Raw genomic sequence first — 19,935 nt, 5'->3', positions numbered from 1 at the left:
TTGAAAGGTGAGCGAATACTTTTGTAGCCCACTGTACGTATAAAAGATTAATTTGATTTCCCCTACACAAGACATCAACTTGCAATTGTCAGAAACATGCGATATTGAGAGCAAAGATATTAGTGTGTACAAAATGTTATCCTCTGCAGTATCAGCGTTAACCTTGAGACATTAAAGAATAGTTGAAAAATTGTCACAGTCAAATGCCTGATACGTTACCTCATAATTATTGAAATTATAAAAATGTTTCCTTCGACAAAAGTCGAATTAATTACAATATCTATACAATTGCTTACGCATAAAAATCACACAAAATCTAAACGAATCCAATTCTACTCTTCTGTTCAAGGGAACAAATATTCGCTCGTAGCGCTTGATAGATTCTCTGTCGAGCGCGTCCGATATAAAATTGATCACCGTTCATTATACCCCGCTTCAAGATCGTGAAACATAAATCCCTTACTTTCTTGAAGCACCGTCGCGACGCAAGCACGCGATCGATAGCGCAGGCACACACGGACCGCGGATAAGCGGACTGATTAAAGAAGAAGCGGCGCTATTTATCTTCCGACAGCAGGCGCAAAGAGGGCCGTTATCGTTCGAATGAAGAAGCGAGTGGCTAAATGGACGTAATAATAATCGCCGCTACCCGCGCAAAGGTTCCTTTCAGCGGCGTTTCGTCGACGATTAGGCGACTGGTATCGCGCATTGATGCACGGTCAGAAACAATCTCGGACCGACTGGCAACGGCGTCAGCGCAGCGTCTCTCGCGAATCAACCCCTTCGAGACGTTTAGCAACGGCGCGCGTTGCGTTACGACCCTCTTTGAACAGATACCCTCTTTCTCCCGCCGCTTCTGCTCGAGGTAATTTCAAGCAGGCTAATTAAGGGATAGGGTGGCCGACCCTTCCCCGATAAAACTGGCTCACAGCTTCGAGCACCTCATTCTCGGCAGTTATTCAAAGTAGCATCTCGAAATTTACGCATGCCGTGCTTTAGGCGTACGTTCCTGTGGGAAATGTGGACGACCGGTGAATGGGGATCGAATGGGGCCATTTGATCGACGTTATTTGATTAACAATAAGCATTCATATGCGATCGTCCGGAAATACACAGTGCGACAATTAATTTTAAAGACTGGACCAATCAAACACGATAGGAACAAAATACACAAAATCTCATGTTGTTTTCATTAAAATAACCTTCTCTTGCTTCGATACAATTGTGACAGCGATTCGAAAGGGATACAAATGCCATGATTCAGTTGATTTTGTGGTATTGCTTCTAGATCATCCCGTGTTGAAGCTGTTTGGTTGATCGAAATATCTTCGTAAAAGCATCTTTTTAACGTCAATTTCAATTTAACCTTTTAGGTACGGCTGAATTCTGCGCGAGGCTATTTCTCTGGACGGCAGAGTCTGATGTGTACTGTACAGAGTCTGATACTGTATATACAGGGTGTCCCAAAAATGTCTCACAATCCGAAAGTGGCGGGTTGCTTAGACCATTTGAAGCAACTTTTTCCTTTAGAAAAATTTTCTCCGAGGCACCGTTAACGAGTTATTAACGAAAAACAGTGACCAATGAGATGCGAGCTCAGCTGGCGCGAGGTGACCGAGCCAATGAGCAGAACTGGGCTTCGTGCGCTGGTTGGTTGGGCCGCCTCGCGTCAGCCGTACTCGATTCTTATTGGTCACTGTTTTTCTTTAATAACTCGTTAACGGTGCCTCGGGGAAAATTTTTGTAAAGGAAGAAGTTGCTTCAAATGATCCGAGGAACCCGCCATTTCCGGATTGCGAGACATTTTTGGGACACCCTGTAGGCTGTTATAAATCGATGTGAAGACAAAAGAAGTGTGAAACAATGCATATGAAGACGATTATTTGATTCAAACGATGAGCGAGTGAGCTACTAGAGCAAACCACTATAGTGGCGCGTCGTGCCTAAAAGGTTAAAAGAGAAGTCACACGGAGCCGAATCAGGTGAATATTGCGGATGATTGAGCACAGAGACTTGATTTCTGGCCAAAATTTGACGAACAATGAGAGATTTGTGTGATGACGCGTTATCGTGCAACGGTGTCGAACCGTCTGGGGATAGTCGGGACGGATACGACGCGAAGAATGGTCCGAATCGTCTCTTGGTTGATGTTCATAGCCGCTTCCATTATTCTCAGTGAAGCATTGCGGTCATTTGCAATAAAATCACGCATTTTTCGATCGTTTCAGGTTTTCGAGTTGAGATTGGCCTTTCCGTATGTTGGTCATCTTCCAGCGATTCTCTACCATCCAGAAATCGTTTATGCCACACGAAAACATTTGATTGATTTAAACAAGCATCGCCATACACTTGCTGTATCAGCCGGAATGTTTCCGATGCCCATAATTTACTATACGTGATTCATTTCCAAAAATCTACATACAGTTTACCACTTTATATAAATCGACTAATTTAACCTTGATGAATGAGACATTGCAGAAGTCATTACCAAAAAAAATGCGAAGATTTTTATTTTATAACAATATAGAATCTTCTAGAATCTTTATGCAAAATAAAAATTGTCTGTATTCGCTGGGAGAAGCAGCAGAGCAGAGTTAAAATTTGCTTTTTTCAATATTCATTTCTGTCATAAGTGCATAAAATTGTATGCATGTATTATGATTATACCAACGAGGAGAAAATAATTTCTGGAATGGGAAGATTGCTTGCTAGGTTTGATCATTTTGTCAACTCGTTTGACGATGGTTCATCTATTGGTTTCTTTTTGAATATATATAAAAATATAACGAGTTATCTTATATATCCCTTTAAAATATTATTACTTCTTACTCCTTTTAAAATAACATTATTTGAAATATTATTTCAACTAAGATATTTTCTTATACGATTTGAAATAATTGTTGAGTTAAATTTAATGCTTGGGTCTGGTTTACACCTTTTTTATATATAAAATAAAATCTTTTCGTTGATTATTATTTCGTGCATTATTTATTTGTTAAAAGAGAACTGCTTTAAACGAATTGCTGTGAATATTTCATAATATAAAACCTTTTCGTTCATTATTATTTTGAATAATCGATATCATATTTACTTCAAATAAAACATGACCAGGTCTCTGGTCGCGGCAGCCGACCAAATAATGAAATTATTTTTCATAATTAATCGATAAATTTACTCTTTTTATTAAAGCACAAAACTTTGAGAAATATTTAACGCTTTTTTTGTAGCAATTTTAGAAAGAAACCAACAGATGGCTCACCTTATACTAAACACATCGTACATCGTTGCCACCGGAGTGATTGTGTCAAAGGCTTCGCGACACAACAGGTTTTATCGCTACTCGCAATTTCCCTCGTCTGATACAGCAATTTTCCAAGTATAGGAGATGCAGTTTTAATGGAAGGCCTAATTAAGCGAAGGAACCTATTATCTTTCCCCTATTAACCATCATTCTACCTCCGCGTTTCATCTCCTTCAGTTTTCATTATTTTGTGGCATAAAATTAAGTCGCGCCCAGTCGAATATTCGTCAAGCGAACTCCAATTTCGAGCTGGATTTTGTTGAAAAATCATCTTCCACGGTGTACCAGGTAAAAAATTAAATATTTGCTTGATGCTTTTAAAATTAACTTTCAATTTAATGGAGCCTCGCGGCTATTCTCGTGGCAGTTATGAAAGTAGGGAACATAATTCGAACTATATTTGGTCTAGTTTCATTCGTTTAACTTACTGATGGTCACTGAAGTTCAGCCAGTCGCAATTTCGTTTCATTAGTGTTCTGGAAAGCATATCAACTCACCTGTAACAAACGAGAAAAGAATTATTTAATAACTGGACGAACAATTTAAACAGATAAGTAATACATCGATTTCGTAATCGAGCCTAATTTTTATACAAGCATTACACTATGTTTCCAAACGCAAAAAAGGAACTGCAAGTTCCTCTGTAACCGTTCCGTATACAGATCACACTGCAATCCCTTATCTAGTTATTATACCACGTTTCTGCAGTTAAATATGACAGCTGCGTTTCTGACATTTTTCAGATATATTCCACGCAATCAAATGAAAATTGAACTGAAATTGAAAAGTGATATGTAAATTTCACTGAATACGTGATTATCAAATAAGTGACACACATTTTTTAGATGTTAAGTCTTTATATTTTTGATCAATACTTTTACACAATAATGCATAAAAGATACATACTGTAGATAAATTTACTATACTAAATAGTAAATTTACTATACTATACAGTAAATTTACTATATTATATAGTAAATTTAGTATAGTACATTTATATAATAATTTATATATGTATATAGTTTTTACATAATAAAAATAAATTTATATATATACTATATATACAATAAATCTCACAAAAATAAATACACGTACAAATACACCAATATATTCATATGATAAAGGACATACAGGCGTTGAATAATATTGTGCTACGCAATTGATGCATACTCCAGAGAACTGTATAAACAGCCTTTGAACTCCACACAACTAATAATACCGTTTAAATTACGTTTAAATCAATTACCGTTTAAATTAATACCGTCCAAATTACGAATTAAGTTATCGAATCGTTCTGGTTACTATAAACCAACAATTCTTGTAACAAAATCCAACAGATAAATACTGAACTATGCTCGACTCACGAATTTTCGTTTCCACGATCTTGATCGTTGTCAGATTAAAAAATACAGCTTGGTTAACATCTTGATCGTTAAAATAGAAAACAAACTCAGTACGCTATAATTATAGAATTCTGCTATTGCGTTAAAAACAAATTCATCGCAATATCGCGGATCGTGACGCATTAATAAATTGATAATAACAGCGTTCTGCAAATAAACTCTTCTGTTTTCACCGTTTCGCGTATCATCCGCTCATTGCTGTGCAAATCCATCGCACTCGCTGCAGAAAAAAATGTGAAAACGTTCCTGCAGGGTCACCTTATAGATTTTGCATGCCGAGGCGGTTTCGGTGGAGGGGGAAGGGGGGCAATAAAATGAAAGATACGAAATATGCGGGACGGAGGGAATTCTTGCAAGTTTCATTTGGTTGCATCCAGAGCCGGCCGGCCGAGTAAGCGAATTTAGGCAGATCGCTTTCCCGTTTCCCTTAAGCGTAGACGTGGCACCGTTACAGAAGCCATTAGGGGGCATAATATTCGCCAGCCAGTGCACACCGTCCATAAATTTTGTCTGCGTACATAAACGTATCCCCAGACGTGTCAGCATGTGTCTTCTGTGCGAGCAGGTACACGGCCGGAGAACATTCGCGGGCGTCAGCGAATTTCCAACGTGTCTTCGGATGATGTGCGTGCACCTTCAAAGCCAGGCCGTTACCTGTGCGACTTAATTGACCCTGTGGGCCCGTCAACAGCGCAAGTCAATTATACACCGCGTCCCTGACAAATTAACAGTCGACGGTGTCTACAGCTCGCGATCGAATCTTCCAATTTTCGTCGTTCTGAAACCGAATCCACGTCGAACCGCCCGCGATTAACGGCGAGCGTTGTGATTAGGGCAAAGGAGCCAATTAATGGGTACTGCTGGCGGGCTTCAGGAGTTTTCGCTACTAAAAACAACGTTAGCAATTTCATTGATACTTCTTAAGAACTCATCGGTAAATTTCCAAATTTCTTTCGTCGATATCATTTTTTCCATGAGTAGACTGCGAATGATGTTTATGCAAAATTCATATGTAAAAACATGTGAAATATCTGCAAAATTAATGTAGAATGTGCTTATATTTTTGGGATCCTCTAATGATAAAACAAATTTCCGTCCAAGACCTATAAATTTATCCCTTTCCTATAAACATATGCGTTTGCATAAACATCAGCAATCGATCCATGAGACAAATATCAAATCTTTGAATATTAGAAAAAAATGTTCTGGAGCCAGTTACTGTGCTCCCTCTCCGAATGCTCAGCCTTAATAACTGTGCACAAGAAAAATGTATGTTAACGAGACGAAGTAAATGTTATATACATTTTATGGGCAGCATTTTTAAGCTTTGGAACACGTGACAGATTTATACATGCTAAAGAAAATCTGGTTGCCATAAGAACACAGTAGGTATATGGCAGAGATACGACTGCATAGATATATCCAGCTTAGTACATATCTACTTTATTGCTACGAAGAATATAGATTGAAAAATTACTTTGTTTTTGTTAGGTATTGAGATCGAAACAAATTCGAAATCTTGATTACTATATTATGCTCTTTCATTGATTGCAGTTATTTATCTCCGAGTTTTGTTTAGTATTTTGATAAATGTATATAAATATATACAAATATACATTTATCAAAATGCTCTAAAATATTCTAAAGAATATTTCTCGTTATAGTACTCGAAACAGAGCTACTTTACATTTACGCATGTACATATTACTTCAATTGTACATCGAAGCTTTTACAATACTCTTATATTTTATTTCTGGAAAACATGATTATGCTATGTTCGTAAAAAAAGATTTGCCAAATATTTTTAATGAAATCGATTTTATAATGAAATTGAAATCTTTGCCAGAATATAATTTAATCCTACGTTTTTACAATACTCTTATACTTTGTTTCTAGAAAACATGATTATACTATGTTCGTAAAAAAAGATTTACAAAATATTTTTAATCAAATCGATTTTATAATGAAATTAAAATCTTGCGCGTTTTCTTTTTCTCTTACTGTTTATATAAATGTAGATAATTTGTATGTTAGGTGAATTGTACGTATAACTTGTACAAATTTAAGATAGTTTACACGAGCTATTGTATAATATTTAACATATGTACTTTAATGAATTTTAATTTTTATGAGAACAAATATAACATCGTAATAAATCATTTAAAAATTTACATCGGAGGTGACTACCTTAATAAAAATTCATATTTACATTTCTTCTCGTTAAAAATATAGCAGAGATGATTTGAGGTTATGTAGGCCTATGCTGTGGTAAGCGACATAGTGCATAACAGAACAACACGCAACGCATCGAGCGAGAAACTGATTCAATTACCGTGCACAGTAAATGCACTACTAAAATTAAAAGAATTAAAGGAACAAAAATCCAAATAAATAATCACTGTTTTGCTAAATACAATTAACATTGTGATATCTTACCTGTACACGCTTTATTCGATGAGAATTGGCACAAAATGTAAACAGAACGTTCACGCGATCGGTGCTGCGGTTGCAACCGAGTGGTTGTTAGACGTCGATGCTCAGGGACGAATTTTAGAGGACCCTCATCGAGGGCCCTTGCATGCAGAGTAGCTTCATGTAGAAGGGCCCGAAAATTCTGATTCGGCCCTGACCCGATCACGCATCTCTCGCGTGCGGCTGTTTATATTTTATGCCATGTTTCGTTGAACACAGTATAGAACGAATTATTTTAATGAATATCATTCGTTCACTATTTTCTCTTAAGCTTTTTTATAAGATTTACAGAAAATTTCGCGAAAAATTGGGATAATCTTTCTGGTATTTTAAGAACTTCAGTCTTTTATACGTTCAATTTTAACAAATAAATGATTAATTAATTTTAAATAAAAAAGTTTAATGTGTCTTATTCGATAAATATCAAATCAATTATGCTGGGAAGTAAAGTAAGGCACAGTAATTGGCTACCCCACGGTAACTGACACCACTAACCTAATAGATTGCGAATCTCTCTGAAAATTCACTTTCTGAAGAACGGTAACGAACAAAAGATCAAGACGAAAAGGAAGGCAGAAATTGGTAAAATGTTCTGTGGTTGCAAAACTTCTCCAGAACGACGACGAAATTAAAATTCATTGTCTTAAATCAATAACCGCTGCTGTACGTCATTTTATAGAATTTAGAATTAGAGAAAAGTTTCTTTAGTCAATTAGAGGATTACTCATTGTAAAAATAAAATAAAAGTGCTATTAGAAATTGTTCATTTCTATATTTTCTTGTAGTTTATAAATCTATGCCAAATACATAAATAGCCCCAATTTAGTGATCATCTGGAGAAGTTTTGGAAATGCAGAATCATACTGATTCATATTTTCAATGGTATTGCCTGTGTAGATCACTAACAAATAAGAACTTTATGTTTTAACGTTGTTAGGACATTTTTGTGAGGTGTTAATTGTATAAGGATTAGCGTTTTAATTATGATTGCTTCATTAGGTTTGTTTATGATTTGCAGTGTTGGATTATTTGGGGAGACAAATCATTTAATGTATAATAATCGTTAAATGTTAATCTCCTTGTCAAACTTAATAGAGATAGTTAATAATGACAGTTAATTTGAACTGATTAATTAAAACTATTTATAGATAATCAGGTGACTATCTATTGATTTTTTCATAGTGTACAAGCTTATATTTAAGAAACATACTATACTCTGCTGCATCATATGTTATCTAACAGAGTGACTAAAAAACAAGCGTCCATATGATATCGAAATATTCGAAAATATTTATGACAGTGAATTGTAAAAAGAATAGCAAATTTTTAAATTAGAAAATTACGGAATTTGTAAACTTATAGAGCAATTTTAGTTCACACATTTCTACCAACTGTGTCAGTCTACATGTCGCAAGTAGGAACAGTCAGATCGTAACTTTGTCGAATGTAATCAAACAAAGTCAAAATTTCAATTTATATTATCTATTTTCATAATTCTATTCGTTTATCTTATTAATTATCCGTATACGCGTTCAAATGTGACATTAATCAATAACAGAATTCATATAATAAAAATAACAGTCTTAAAATGTCTTTCGAAATAACAATTTGCTCGAGAGACAATTATTAGAAGATTCGAAAATCCTAATTTGTTTATACTTCGTCGGTTGTGTACATGCGACATGGAGCAACCTTTGATGTCTTGAAAAGCGTTCTTAAACGTGCGATCAACGTAAAAGAACGACGATATACCATCTCAAAATATTCATCGATACAGTTTAAAGTGGGGCAAAACATTTGATTTCAATGTTAATTTGATAAAATTCGCATAAGATCACGGTTCGCTAACCGCGTTAGGGCAATAATTCGAGTCTCACAGTGCCGTCCAATCAGAAGATCACACTGCTTAGACATATTGTGTTAGCGGTGAAAGCCTATCGCTCTGGGAACCCTCGAGTCTAATGCCCGCGCATGATAACTATGCTCATGATAATGTGTAGCTCTGTACATGCAGTTTCCGTGTACACGTGTCCTATATGCGCACGTGTTTCGCCCGTAACGTTCTCCCGCATTCCTATAATATTCGACATAATATCACGTTTACCAGACACATTCCCAAACGACGTCACCGTCGCGCCGGTTCATTTGCCCGCGGAGCCCCGTAAAAGCAGGTTACATAGACCCGCGCAGTCTTTCATGGTTTATTGTGCCCCGTTCCTCGCGGCCGAAACTTCCTGTTCCCCGAGAAATCTTCAGCTTCCGCTCATTGTCGGCTACGCGACTGTTCGACGGGCACAAAACCCGGATTAAAATCGAGCAACCAACCAGTCAAGCATTTCGGTCGGGAGTCGGGTCTTATTATCAACAACTTCGGCCGAAGAATGTTAGCAACAGCTTCACGATGCTTTTCCCGCGGAACAATGCGCCGGGAATATTAAGCAAGCCCCGCCGGTTAATGGACACGGAAAGGAGACGCCGATTTTATTTAGGAAAATTGTCGAGCAAATCCTCCGAGAGAATTCATTGACTCTAAAGAGCTCGGCTGCGAGCTTCTGCCGGTAAACAGAATTCTATTTGCACGTGCTAACCATATTTGTATTTATAATTGGACCGTAGATCCTCGTGCAAAAGAGATTGTCTGTGTAACGCAGAGGACTTAATTTTCGTTTTGCTTGTAGTCGTTTCAATCAGTTACGTTCATATTCATAGACGTTTTAATTAGTTTAACGCTTTCGGTCGCCCTTTCTTGCGACGAACGTGTAACGTCCACGACCGATCGATATGTTTTACTTTATTTCACTGCGATATTGCAAATTCATTATTTTATTACAGCAGGTTCCTTTAACGAACATATTATGTAAAATTTGTTACACCGTACATCGATGTGCGTTATAAATGATCGCATATTATAAATACAGTGGGTCGCCGAAGTGTTCGTATATCTTCTGAAACGTAATAACTTTTTTAAAACTCAACTAAATGGCTTGAATTTTTTTTAGGTGATAGAGGGACTAGTCTACTGGATGATCACTAAAATGCCTTCTTTTCATTTTGCTATTACATGGGATGACAAAAAAAGGTAATTAATTAGCTTTTTTATCCGAGCCTATAACAAAAGTGTCAAAAATGCCTCTCGTAAATCTCGGTAACTCGTATGCGTGCTGAAAATTTGATCGAAATCGGTTAATCCAGAGTCGAGCTACAAGCGTTGAAAGATTCAAAGAACTGCAGATTTCATCCAGTTTTTGGTCAAAATCGTGATAAAACTGTGACTTTTACCATCTCTAATTTGTTATAACTCAGAACAACGTCAACTGATTTCGATACAATTTTCAGCGTGCATATAAGTTACCGAGATCATCGATAGGTATTTTTGAAGTTTCCATTAAAAGCTCAAATAAAAATGTTAAAAAATGAGAGATTTTATTTTTGTCGTCATTCCAAGTAATAGCAAAATTTGAAAAAGAAATTCATTTTTGAAATTTCCGTTATAAGCTCAGATAAAAAAGTTAAAAAATGAGAGATTTTATTTTTGTCGTCATTCCAAGTAATAGCAAAATTTAAAGAAAAGCATTTTGGTCATCGTCTGGTAGACGAGTCCTGCCATCGTCTAAACAAATTCGAGTCACTTGGTCCAGTCTTAAAAAAGTTATTGCGTTCTAAAAGTGGTACGAAAACTTTTGTGGGCCACTGTATCTTTTTGTTACAATTGCCATTAATATTCGTCATTGACTTTATATCTTGCAGCAAAATTCCTGACACAGAACATCGATAGCATCGCTGAACAATTAAAACAAGTTGCAATGAAATGCAAACAATACGTCGCATGAAAATATCGCGTGCAACAAACGGAAAGTTCGCATCCATGTAAAAAAAAATACGACCCCATGGCATACTTTCGCGTAGTTCTGAAAGAATTATTCTTTTCCAATTCATAAGATAACATTTTCGTTGGACAATAAATGACGCCCGGGTGCCCTTCCGCCCTTCGAATACCGTAAATTCGGCGTGGTGCTAAATCAGACGGGGGCAAAAAATGTTTTAACAGAACCGAGAGCATTGTTCCCGATGATCTACAATGACCGGCGTGCCCCCGGTAGTTGTTCTTCGACGTGATTCTCGTCGACACGACGGATTTCGGTGAGCGAGCGTCGCGAACGGCGCTGGCTGCCGATCGATTTGCCGTCGATTTCGCATTAGCGGCGGCCGACTCGTGTTCGTATCGATGCTCTATTGATTTTCCATTATCGGGTAGCTTGTAAAAAAATTCCGTCAGCCGGTGATCCGCGGAATTTTTCACGGGTGATCGTGACGGGAACAAGCGTCCCCTGTTGTGCAACGCGTCGCCTCGGCTGCGAAATATTTTTCCCCGAGAAATCCCTCGGTGTTCTCCTGTAATCTGTACAAGGTGAGGTGAAAATGGATCGTGGGGTCGTTCATAGGCGTGTCGATGCGCAAAAACATTCAGACTGGAACGCTGTCGACGATGTATAGTAGAGCCAAAAAATTTGCTATTTTAATCCGTACCGTTCCAATTTAATTTAGTCTTAAGTCGACTAGCATTATATTGACATAATACTGGATCGTTCTTTCTTTTCATACATTCTTTCACATTCTCTGATTAACCCTTTGCGATCGGCAAATTTCTCTGATAGGAGTAATACAGTAATGTCTCTCTAATTGACGCCCAGATTGACCACAAAAATGGACAATTTGGGAAGATATGATTTGGGGAGATACGATTATTCGAGCCTTGCAGTTTATTTTTATAGTTATAAATTGTCCACAATTATAAAAATGAGCCGCAAGGCTCGCATAATCGTATCTCCTCTTCCCAAATTATCCATTTTAGTGGACAATCTGAGCGTCAGTAAGAGAGACATTATTGTACCAGCTAGTCGGAGCAAATTTAGCTTTTCGGCGTTATTTTTCCCTTAGTGATTTAAAGCAAATATACGGGTATTAAAAAACGCAGAATTCTTTGAAACTGATTTGTTGCCTTTATAATAGTACTTATAATACATAAAAACATAAATTCTGAATTTCTGTAATTTTCCAAAGTGTGGTATTTGGCAAAACAATCACCGATATGATGTCCTGGCTTCCGAGTACAGGTATCACAGTACGTTTCTCGTCTTTTACCTGGAGTTTTCCTGTCGGAACATACTGCACAGTCTTTTTTGGTTCCTGAACGAATTACATGAAGCTAATTATTCTATTTAATGTCTACGAATGATGTTGAAGGTTGCGCTGTAGATGATGTTTGGTGCCGGAAATTTCCTACTAACTCATCGACTAAACATTTCACAAAATTTAAGTGTGTTAGTGGCTTTTCGTTCTTCTGTTGGCTTGGTATTTTATGCATTAAGTGTGCACTGATGAAAATAAATCTAAATTTTGAATACAAATTTCATGATATATAGAGTCCTTTTTAATTACATACATCTTGTCGCCAGACTGGCGGCACCGATTTTTACGACGACTTGCGAATGCCGCCACTGTGGCGGCATCGGCTGCAAAGGGTTAACATTCAAACTATATTTACAATAAAACAATCTCGCAAGATTGAAATGAGATACTTTAAATCGAGATAAATAAAATACTACGAGAAGAGTAAATAAAATAAACTAAAGTAACTAAATACGAGAAGATAAATGAAATAATTTTAATCAATAGATCGCCATGCGAGTTCTACATTTTCAGAAAAAGCGACAAGATCGGCCCTAAGTTCGATTATGTCAAGGTTATAAGGTTACAAGGTCTTTAATTCTACGTTTGGTAAAACTCTCTGTGCTCAAGTATCGTATTAGATGCAAAATATTTTAATTTATCTCTGTTACTGCGAGAAAAGGAACGTCTGAAGTTTTTGTCTCTGCTTCGGACGATGAATAATTTCGACGAATATTGTAGTATTATTTCCATCCCATTATGTTTAAAAAACCTGATTATAGAAAATCCACGCATACAATGTTGTCATTTCGCGGCAAGTTTCCTGATATGAGACACAATTCTAGACAGAATCATTAATCTCGACTGAGTCAGTCAATAAAATTTGACTCACGTAATGACGATAAGATATGTATTGTTTTGCAACCTACTAGAAGATACTGTTAGGGCCAAGTGGCCAGGATTTATGGCAGGGGCCATGTGCTTGGGTACCCGGACGGTATGGGTCTGTCCCGGGCCGTTCCCGGGCACATGTGGCACCGTCATAACGTCTCCTGGTCCTTGATTACGGTCCAGTCAATGACGGTTGGGTCTGGCATTGTTCGGGCACGTAGGCCCATCAGCGCGGGATGTCTCGCAGGAGCAGATTTTGTCACTCTCCCTCCTAACTCCCGGCCCACCGTTTTGGGGCAGTCTCGCTGGATTTGGGATTGCAGTGATTGGACCGTAATTCCTTGCCGCCCACCCTAGGTTAAGAGAAGTAGGGAGGACCGAGGTGATATGAGACATGACTCCGGTCCTCTAGAGCACAGATCATTCTCAAAAGAAGAACAGAACAGTCTTAGAGCGATAGACAGAACAACTTCAGAACATACAGAGAGTACAGACAGACAGAACAGTCTTAGAGCGATAGACAGAACAGACAGAGAGTACAGACAGACAGAACATTCTCAGCAGATAGACAGAACAGCCTCAGAAGTATAGACAGAACATTCTTAGAAAGTACAGACATAGTGAGATCGCGTAACGGTTAGGTTGCGCGTTACAAATAGTCCCACTACAGTGGGTGGTCCTTCGAGGTAGTCGGCACCAAGTGCAATATTCAGAGGATCTCCGTCATCCATCTGATGAGTCCTCAACATTTGGTCCTTCGAGCCGGATCTAAGAACGCACAGACGAAGTGACAGATCATCGGAGGCTACAGCCACGCAGCATTTGGTCCTTCGAGCCGGATTCAAGAACGCACAGACGAAGTGACAGATCATCGGAGGCTACAGCCACGCAACATTTGGTCCTTCGAGCCGGATATAAGAACGCACAAACGAAGATTGACAGATCATCGGAGGCTACAGCCACGCAGCATTTGGTCCTTCGAGCCGGATTCAAGAACGCACAGACGAAGTGACAGATCATCGGAGGCTACAGCCACGCAACATTTGGTCCTTCGAGCCGGATATAAGAACGCACAGACGAAGTGAAAGATCATCAGAGGCTACAGCCACGCAGCACAGTGTATCACGAGAACACCAACACCGGGCTTCAATCAGGAATCTCAGGAGCTCAGTGACGAGAAGTTTCTTCCGGAGGCTACAGCATCCAGAGAAGGCAGTGCATATAGCTTCAGAGCAGTGCAACACCACAGAAGTCCAGCACCACAGCAGGACAATCACGCAGCAGCTCAACATCATTGCAGAACAACGCAGCATCCCAGTGCAGCCAACAGGCATCGACAGCAGTACCAAGTATCCCAGCCCAAGTGATAAGTACCTTTATAGTCCCATTTGCGTCAGTAAATCACTATGGCGGAAGATCTCAAACCGTTGATGATCGAGCGCGGAACGGTCAAGGCTGCACTCACGCGGTTTAAGACATTTATTTGCAAATTCGCGACCACGACTTCGGTGGGTTCTCTTAAGAAACGGTTAGATGCAAATGTATGTCTCCTTGACAATTTTAATAGAGTTCAAACTAGAATCGAAATACTCGTAGCTGGAACGGACGCCGAAGCAGCGCACGCGATCGAGCGCGAAGAATTCGAGACGGCGTATTTTGATCTGATAGATCAAGTTGAAATAGTCATTGCCCGTGCCACTCCGGAACAGAGTAGGATAACCACGAACAGCCCGATATCCGCGCAGACTGCAGATACCGCAATAAACATTAGATTACCGACACTGCAACTGCCTTCCTTTGATGGCAATTACAGTGATTGGGTGAAATTTAAAGACACATTTACATCAGTGATTCACGAGAATAATTCATTAACAGACATACAACGGTTCCATTATTTAAACACCTCACTCAAGGGGGTAGCGGCTCGTGTGATTCAAGCGTTAGGCGTGTCCGGAACAAATTACAGACATGCATGGGAATTACTCAAGTCGCGATATGAAGATTCCACAAGTCTCAAGCGGCACCATGTAAATTCATTACTTGATTTAAAATCCATTCAAAGGGAATCAGACATCACATTGCGGGAATTTCTGGACGAAGCTACAAATCATAGAATAGCGTTAATGTCTTTGGGTGAATCGGTTGAAACTTGGGATACCATGTTAGTTCCATTATTGTCCAGAAAGTTAGGTCAAGTGTCCATGAGAGAATGGGAAAGGAGAATAATATCTCAGTCGGAAATGCCTACATTTGGTCAATTCTCTGCGTTTATAGAAGAACGTTCCAAATATTTAGCAAATATCGCGGTCAGTGTTCAGGTAGCTGCACCCAGGGTCGACCAGCGACCTCGAGGAACAAACAATACCCCTCGTTACAACTACATAGCTTCGCATGTAGTTAACTCAGCCGGGTGCCCCGCATGTAAGGCCAATCACGCGATATATAACTGTGACAAATTTAAGAACAGCGATTTAAATACAAAAACAAAGATAGTGCAAGAAGCCCGGCTGTGCTTCAATTGTTTGTCATCGGGACATCGGGTACGGGCGTGTACACGGAGTCATTGCAAACAGTGTGGAAGGAAGCATCATTCCTTATTACATAATCCCGAAGTCAAACGCGCAGAAGAAGGCTACGCGGATACAGGAGAATCAGATTCGCGAGAACCCCCAGTACTCACAGCTAACGTAGCAAATACAATAGGGCATGCCGTATTATCGACAGCAATAGTTTATGTCAAGGACAAGGGTGGTCAGTCACATAAATGCAGGGTACTATTAGATTCGGGATCTCAAGCAAATTTTATAACCACGGCATTTTGCCAACGACTCGGCATCAAACCGACTGCAATAAGTTCAACAGTGACAGGATTAGGAAGGGCAGTAAATTCCATAGAAGGTAGAGCAACATTAACAATTCATTCGCGATATAATAAATCTCAACACACGGTACAATGCCTATCAATAGAAACCATCACGTCAGACATGCCCAATTTTCAGATACATAGAGAAAAAATAGAAATTCCAAGTCACATAGAGCTAGCCGATCCAGAATTCCATTTACAACGGCCAATAGATATGCTCATTGGAGCAGGTCTATTTTGGACATTGCTATGTGTCGGTCAACACAAATCAACTCCCAACCTGCTCTTGCAAAGGACCCAACTCGGTTGGGTTTTGGGAGGCACTCCTACCTGGGCAGATAAGAAATTACCACAAAACAATATGTGTTGTTTAGCCACACTCAATGACCTGCAATCTCAATTAGAGAGGTTTTGGGACATAGAGGAACTAACCCCAAACAATAGAAATCAATGCAGCGAGAACACGTTTGGAATTACTTGCGCAAAAGGAGGCATTTTCGACAGAGATCAGATTAGTACAAACGCAACAAGCACTTCCAAATTCCAGTGCGCTACGGTCCCTAAATGTATTTCTGGACAATGGCGGACTACTCAGGGTGGGCGGAAGACTATCCAACGCACCCATAGACTACGACCAAAAGACAGCAGTATACAGAATTCATGTCAGAATATGAGACGTTAGGGCATATGTCGCGCATTGTAGAAGGTACACACGAGCAATCCGCCTACTAAATACCACCTCACACGCGTTATAGGAGATCAGAGGCTCACGTTCGAAGAGCTATATACGTTACTGACGCAAATAGAATCCTGTTTAAATTCACGTCCACTTTCACCATTATCCTCAGATCCCACAGACCTAAACCCTTTGACTCCTGGGCATTTTTTAATTGGTACTGCCCTTACAACACTGCCATCTCATGACCTACGAGATATCAAGGTCACTCGACTTAACAGATACCAGCTAATCCAGCAAATGGTCCAGCATTTCTGGCAAAGGTGGCAGCGGGAATGTATTCAACAGTTGCAGCAACGACACAAATGGCAGCATTCCACCACGTCGAAATTAGCCGTGGATTCCTTGGTCATCATCAAGGAGGACAATCTACCCCCGTTACAGTGGAGCATGGGAAGAATCGTTCAGGTACACCCTGGTACAGATGGAGTGATTCGTGTCGCAACAGTCAGAACGTCAACCGGAACAATTAAACGACCCGTGACAAAATTGTGTATAATACCGTTAGATCACTTAGAAATGTCACACGAGGTGTAGCGCAACTATGTATAGTGTAAATCTCGATCATTGTAAATATTGTAATATTCGCACAGAATACGTAGATTGTAATCATATCATAAGCTTACACTTATATGGTTATCAAATATAGACATAGTTGAACATGCGATGCATGTTCAAGGTGGGCGGTATGTTAGGGCCAAGTGGCCAGGATTTATGGCAGGGGCCATGTGCTTGGGTACCCGGACGGTATGGGTCTGTCCCGGGCCGTTCCCGGGCACATGTGGCACCGTCATAACGTCTCCTGGTCCTTGATTACGGTCCAGTCAATGACGGTTGGGTCTGGCATTGTTCGGGCACGTAGGCCCATCAGCGCGGGATGTCTCGCAGGAGCAGATTTTGTCACTCTCCCTCCTAACTCCCGGCCCACCGTTTTGGGGCAGTCTCGCTGGATTTGGGATTGCAGTGATTGGACCGTAATTCCTTGCCGCCCACCCTAGGTTAAGAGAAGTAGGGAGGACCGAGGTGATATGAGACATGACTCCGGTCCTCTAGAGCACAGATCATTCTCAAAAGAAGAACAGAACAGTCTTAGAGCGATAGACAGAACAACTTCAGAACATACAGAGAGTACAGACAGACAGAACAGTCTTAGAGCGATAGACAGAACAGACAGAGAGTACAGACAGACAGAACATTCTCAGCAGATAGACAGAACAGCCTCAGAAGTATAGACAGAACATTCTTAGAAAGTACAGACATAGTGAGATCGCGTAACGGTTAGGTTGCGCGTTACAAATAGTCCCACTACAGTGGGTGGTCCTTCGAGGTAGTCGGCACCAAGTGCAATATTCAGAGGATCTCCGTCATCCATCTGATGAGTCCTCAACAGATACAGTGAACGTACAGACATCTTATTCTAATTCAGCTTGAATACTTTCCTTAGGTTACCTTAAGCCATTCTTTGTTGAGGCAACAAGTACGTAGAATTAATTATGGAGAGTTCAATCGCTTGAATAAAATTTTCATTGCAGTAAATAAGTTACGCGAATCGCTCAACATTTCTTGTACACTTTCAGAATATAAATGTAATGCTTTAGAAACAATTATGATCCTACAATGCTTCTGTATAATTTTCGTACAATGTATAATTTTTCTATAATCGTTGCATAATTTTCAATACTTTTGGCACACCGTATAGTCTAAAATCCATACATACGTAAACAAATAAATGACCCGTTTATTTTGAAAGTGGCCTAAGTCCATTTATACTTAAATTGAGATATTTATTATTGACAATGTCCTAAGGCAGTGATGAAGGTAATTTTAATTAATTAGTATTTAACAAGTTAACCTCAGTTTTTGGACAATTGAATTTAGTTGAATAATCAATACGTTTAATTAATGCAATTAAAAAAAATGTACGCAATATGGATACTTACTGTTAAATATAAAACTTAAAATTTAATATTAAATTTTAGGAATTATTTCACCCATGGGGAAGAGCAAAACGACAAGACCTTTTAGTTCAGATAGTGAAGAAGAATTAGTAACTAATGATTTCAAGGAAAATCGAAAAAGAAAGAGAATTATAGAACAATATTAAAGATTGATGATACATACACCCAAAAAGTGCGACAGATTAAACGGAATTCAGGAAAAAGATATTGTATTCAAACCGGAAATATTGTACCTTCAAAAGTTTCTCAAAACAAAATGTAGATGAGCAGTAAAATTTTTTGTGATTTATGTAATTAAAAAATGTTTTGAATCGCATAAATTATGTTTTTGAAGTGTTGTAAAGATATATAAAATAAATTGAGTATTGTATTTTTCAATTTGAAGCATCTTAAATTATGTTGAATGGATTTGGGCTCCTTCAATTTTTATAACGAATCTGGTTATTAATTTCGAAAGTGGCCTAACTCCATTCTTGGTAAGAAAACGCATATTATTTACTTAATAGGAACTACTATATATTTTAATATATATATTTATATTATATTATTATTATATATTATATTTACATATATATTTAATATATATATATAACTATATATTTTAATAGGAACTATAAATTTAACTCCTTTAGATACACTTAAGAAGTATGACTCATTAGTATCCTGTACGTATATTTTTAATCGCATTGAAACACAAACCCTTAAATATCTCAATTTAAGTATAAATGGACTTAGGCCACTTTTTAAATAAACGGCTAAAATCTCTGTCACTGTCAAGAAAAAATTTTCAGAAGAAGTATCTTTGCATCTGCGGAAAGGAAATTCAACCAATTCGAAATAGTCTAAACGTTCCCGCATGACCCGAAAGCTAGTTTAGACCAGTTTCAGCTGAGAACGACATGTTGCTTCGCGGCGAAGGTGTGCATTTCCGCGGGGCGCGGAAATTGAATTTACGTCCTCCGTGTTATTTTTCGAATTTATGTTTGCCGCGAGAGGCGACCACCTTAATTAAAACCAGCAGGGGCCGAGCATCGCCTGTTTTTACACGCGAACTCGCAGTTTAATTAATTCGCCTACGTTAAGCCCGCGTTATTCGCGGCAAATATTTCGGAGAAGCAACTAGGCGAACTTCCGGCGAAGAC

At 38.8% G+C, this 19,935-nt stretch overlaps 2 protein-coding genes across 2 annotated transcripts in view; both read left to right on the top strand.

Moving 5' to 3' along the window:
* Positions 1–14,603, top strand: part of LOC117222907 (dynein axonemal intermediate chain 2) — a 77,542-nt gene extending 62,939 nt beyond the window's left edge. The window contains exons 11-12 of the mRNA XM_076525690.1: positions 10,176–10,255; positions 14,333–14,603. Of these exons, the coding sequence (XP_076381805.1) occupies positions 10,176–10,255; positions 14,333–14,603 (351 nt within the window). The remainder of the gene's footprint in view (positions 1–10,175; positions 10,256–14,332) is intronic.
* A 39-nt stretch (positions 14,604–14,642) lies between these two features.
* On the top strand, positions 14,643–17,372 carry LOC143260423 (uncharacterized). The gene is made up of 2 exons (XM_076525689.1): positions 14,643–16,776; positions 16,855–17,372. Exons 1-2 carry the CDS (start codon positions 14,643–14,645, stop codon positions 17,370–17,372), a joined length of 2,652 nt encoding a protein of 883 aa, XP_076381804.1.
* The last annotated feature ends 2,563 nt before the right edge of the window (positions 17,373–19,935 follow it).

This window comes from Megalopta genalis, chromosome 12 (assembly GCF_051020955.1).
Source record: "Megalopta genalis isolate 19385.01 chromosome 12, iyMegGena1_principal, whole genome shotgun sequence".
NCBI classification, from domain to species: domain Eukaryota; kingdom Metazoa; phylum Arthropoda; class Insecta; order Hymenoptera; family Halictidae; genus Megalopta; species Megalopta genalis.
The sequence above is the reverse complement of the archived record's forward strand: the minus strand, read 5'-3'. Positions and strand labels throughout refer to the sequence as shown.

Bases quoted from the DNA above. Each gene is read 5' to 3' on its own strand.
- LOC143260423 (XM_076525689.1), top strand. From the start codon at position 14,643: ATGGCGGAAGATCTCAAACCGTTGATGATCGAGCGCGGAACGGTCAAG. The intron at 16,777-16,854 runs GTTAGGGCATAT...CACGCGTTATAG, and splicing joins TTCATGTCAGAATATGAGAC to GAGATCAGAGGCTCACGTTC.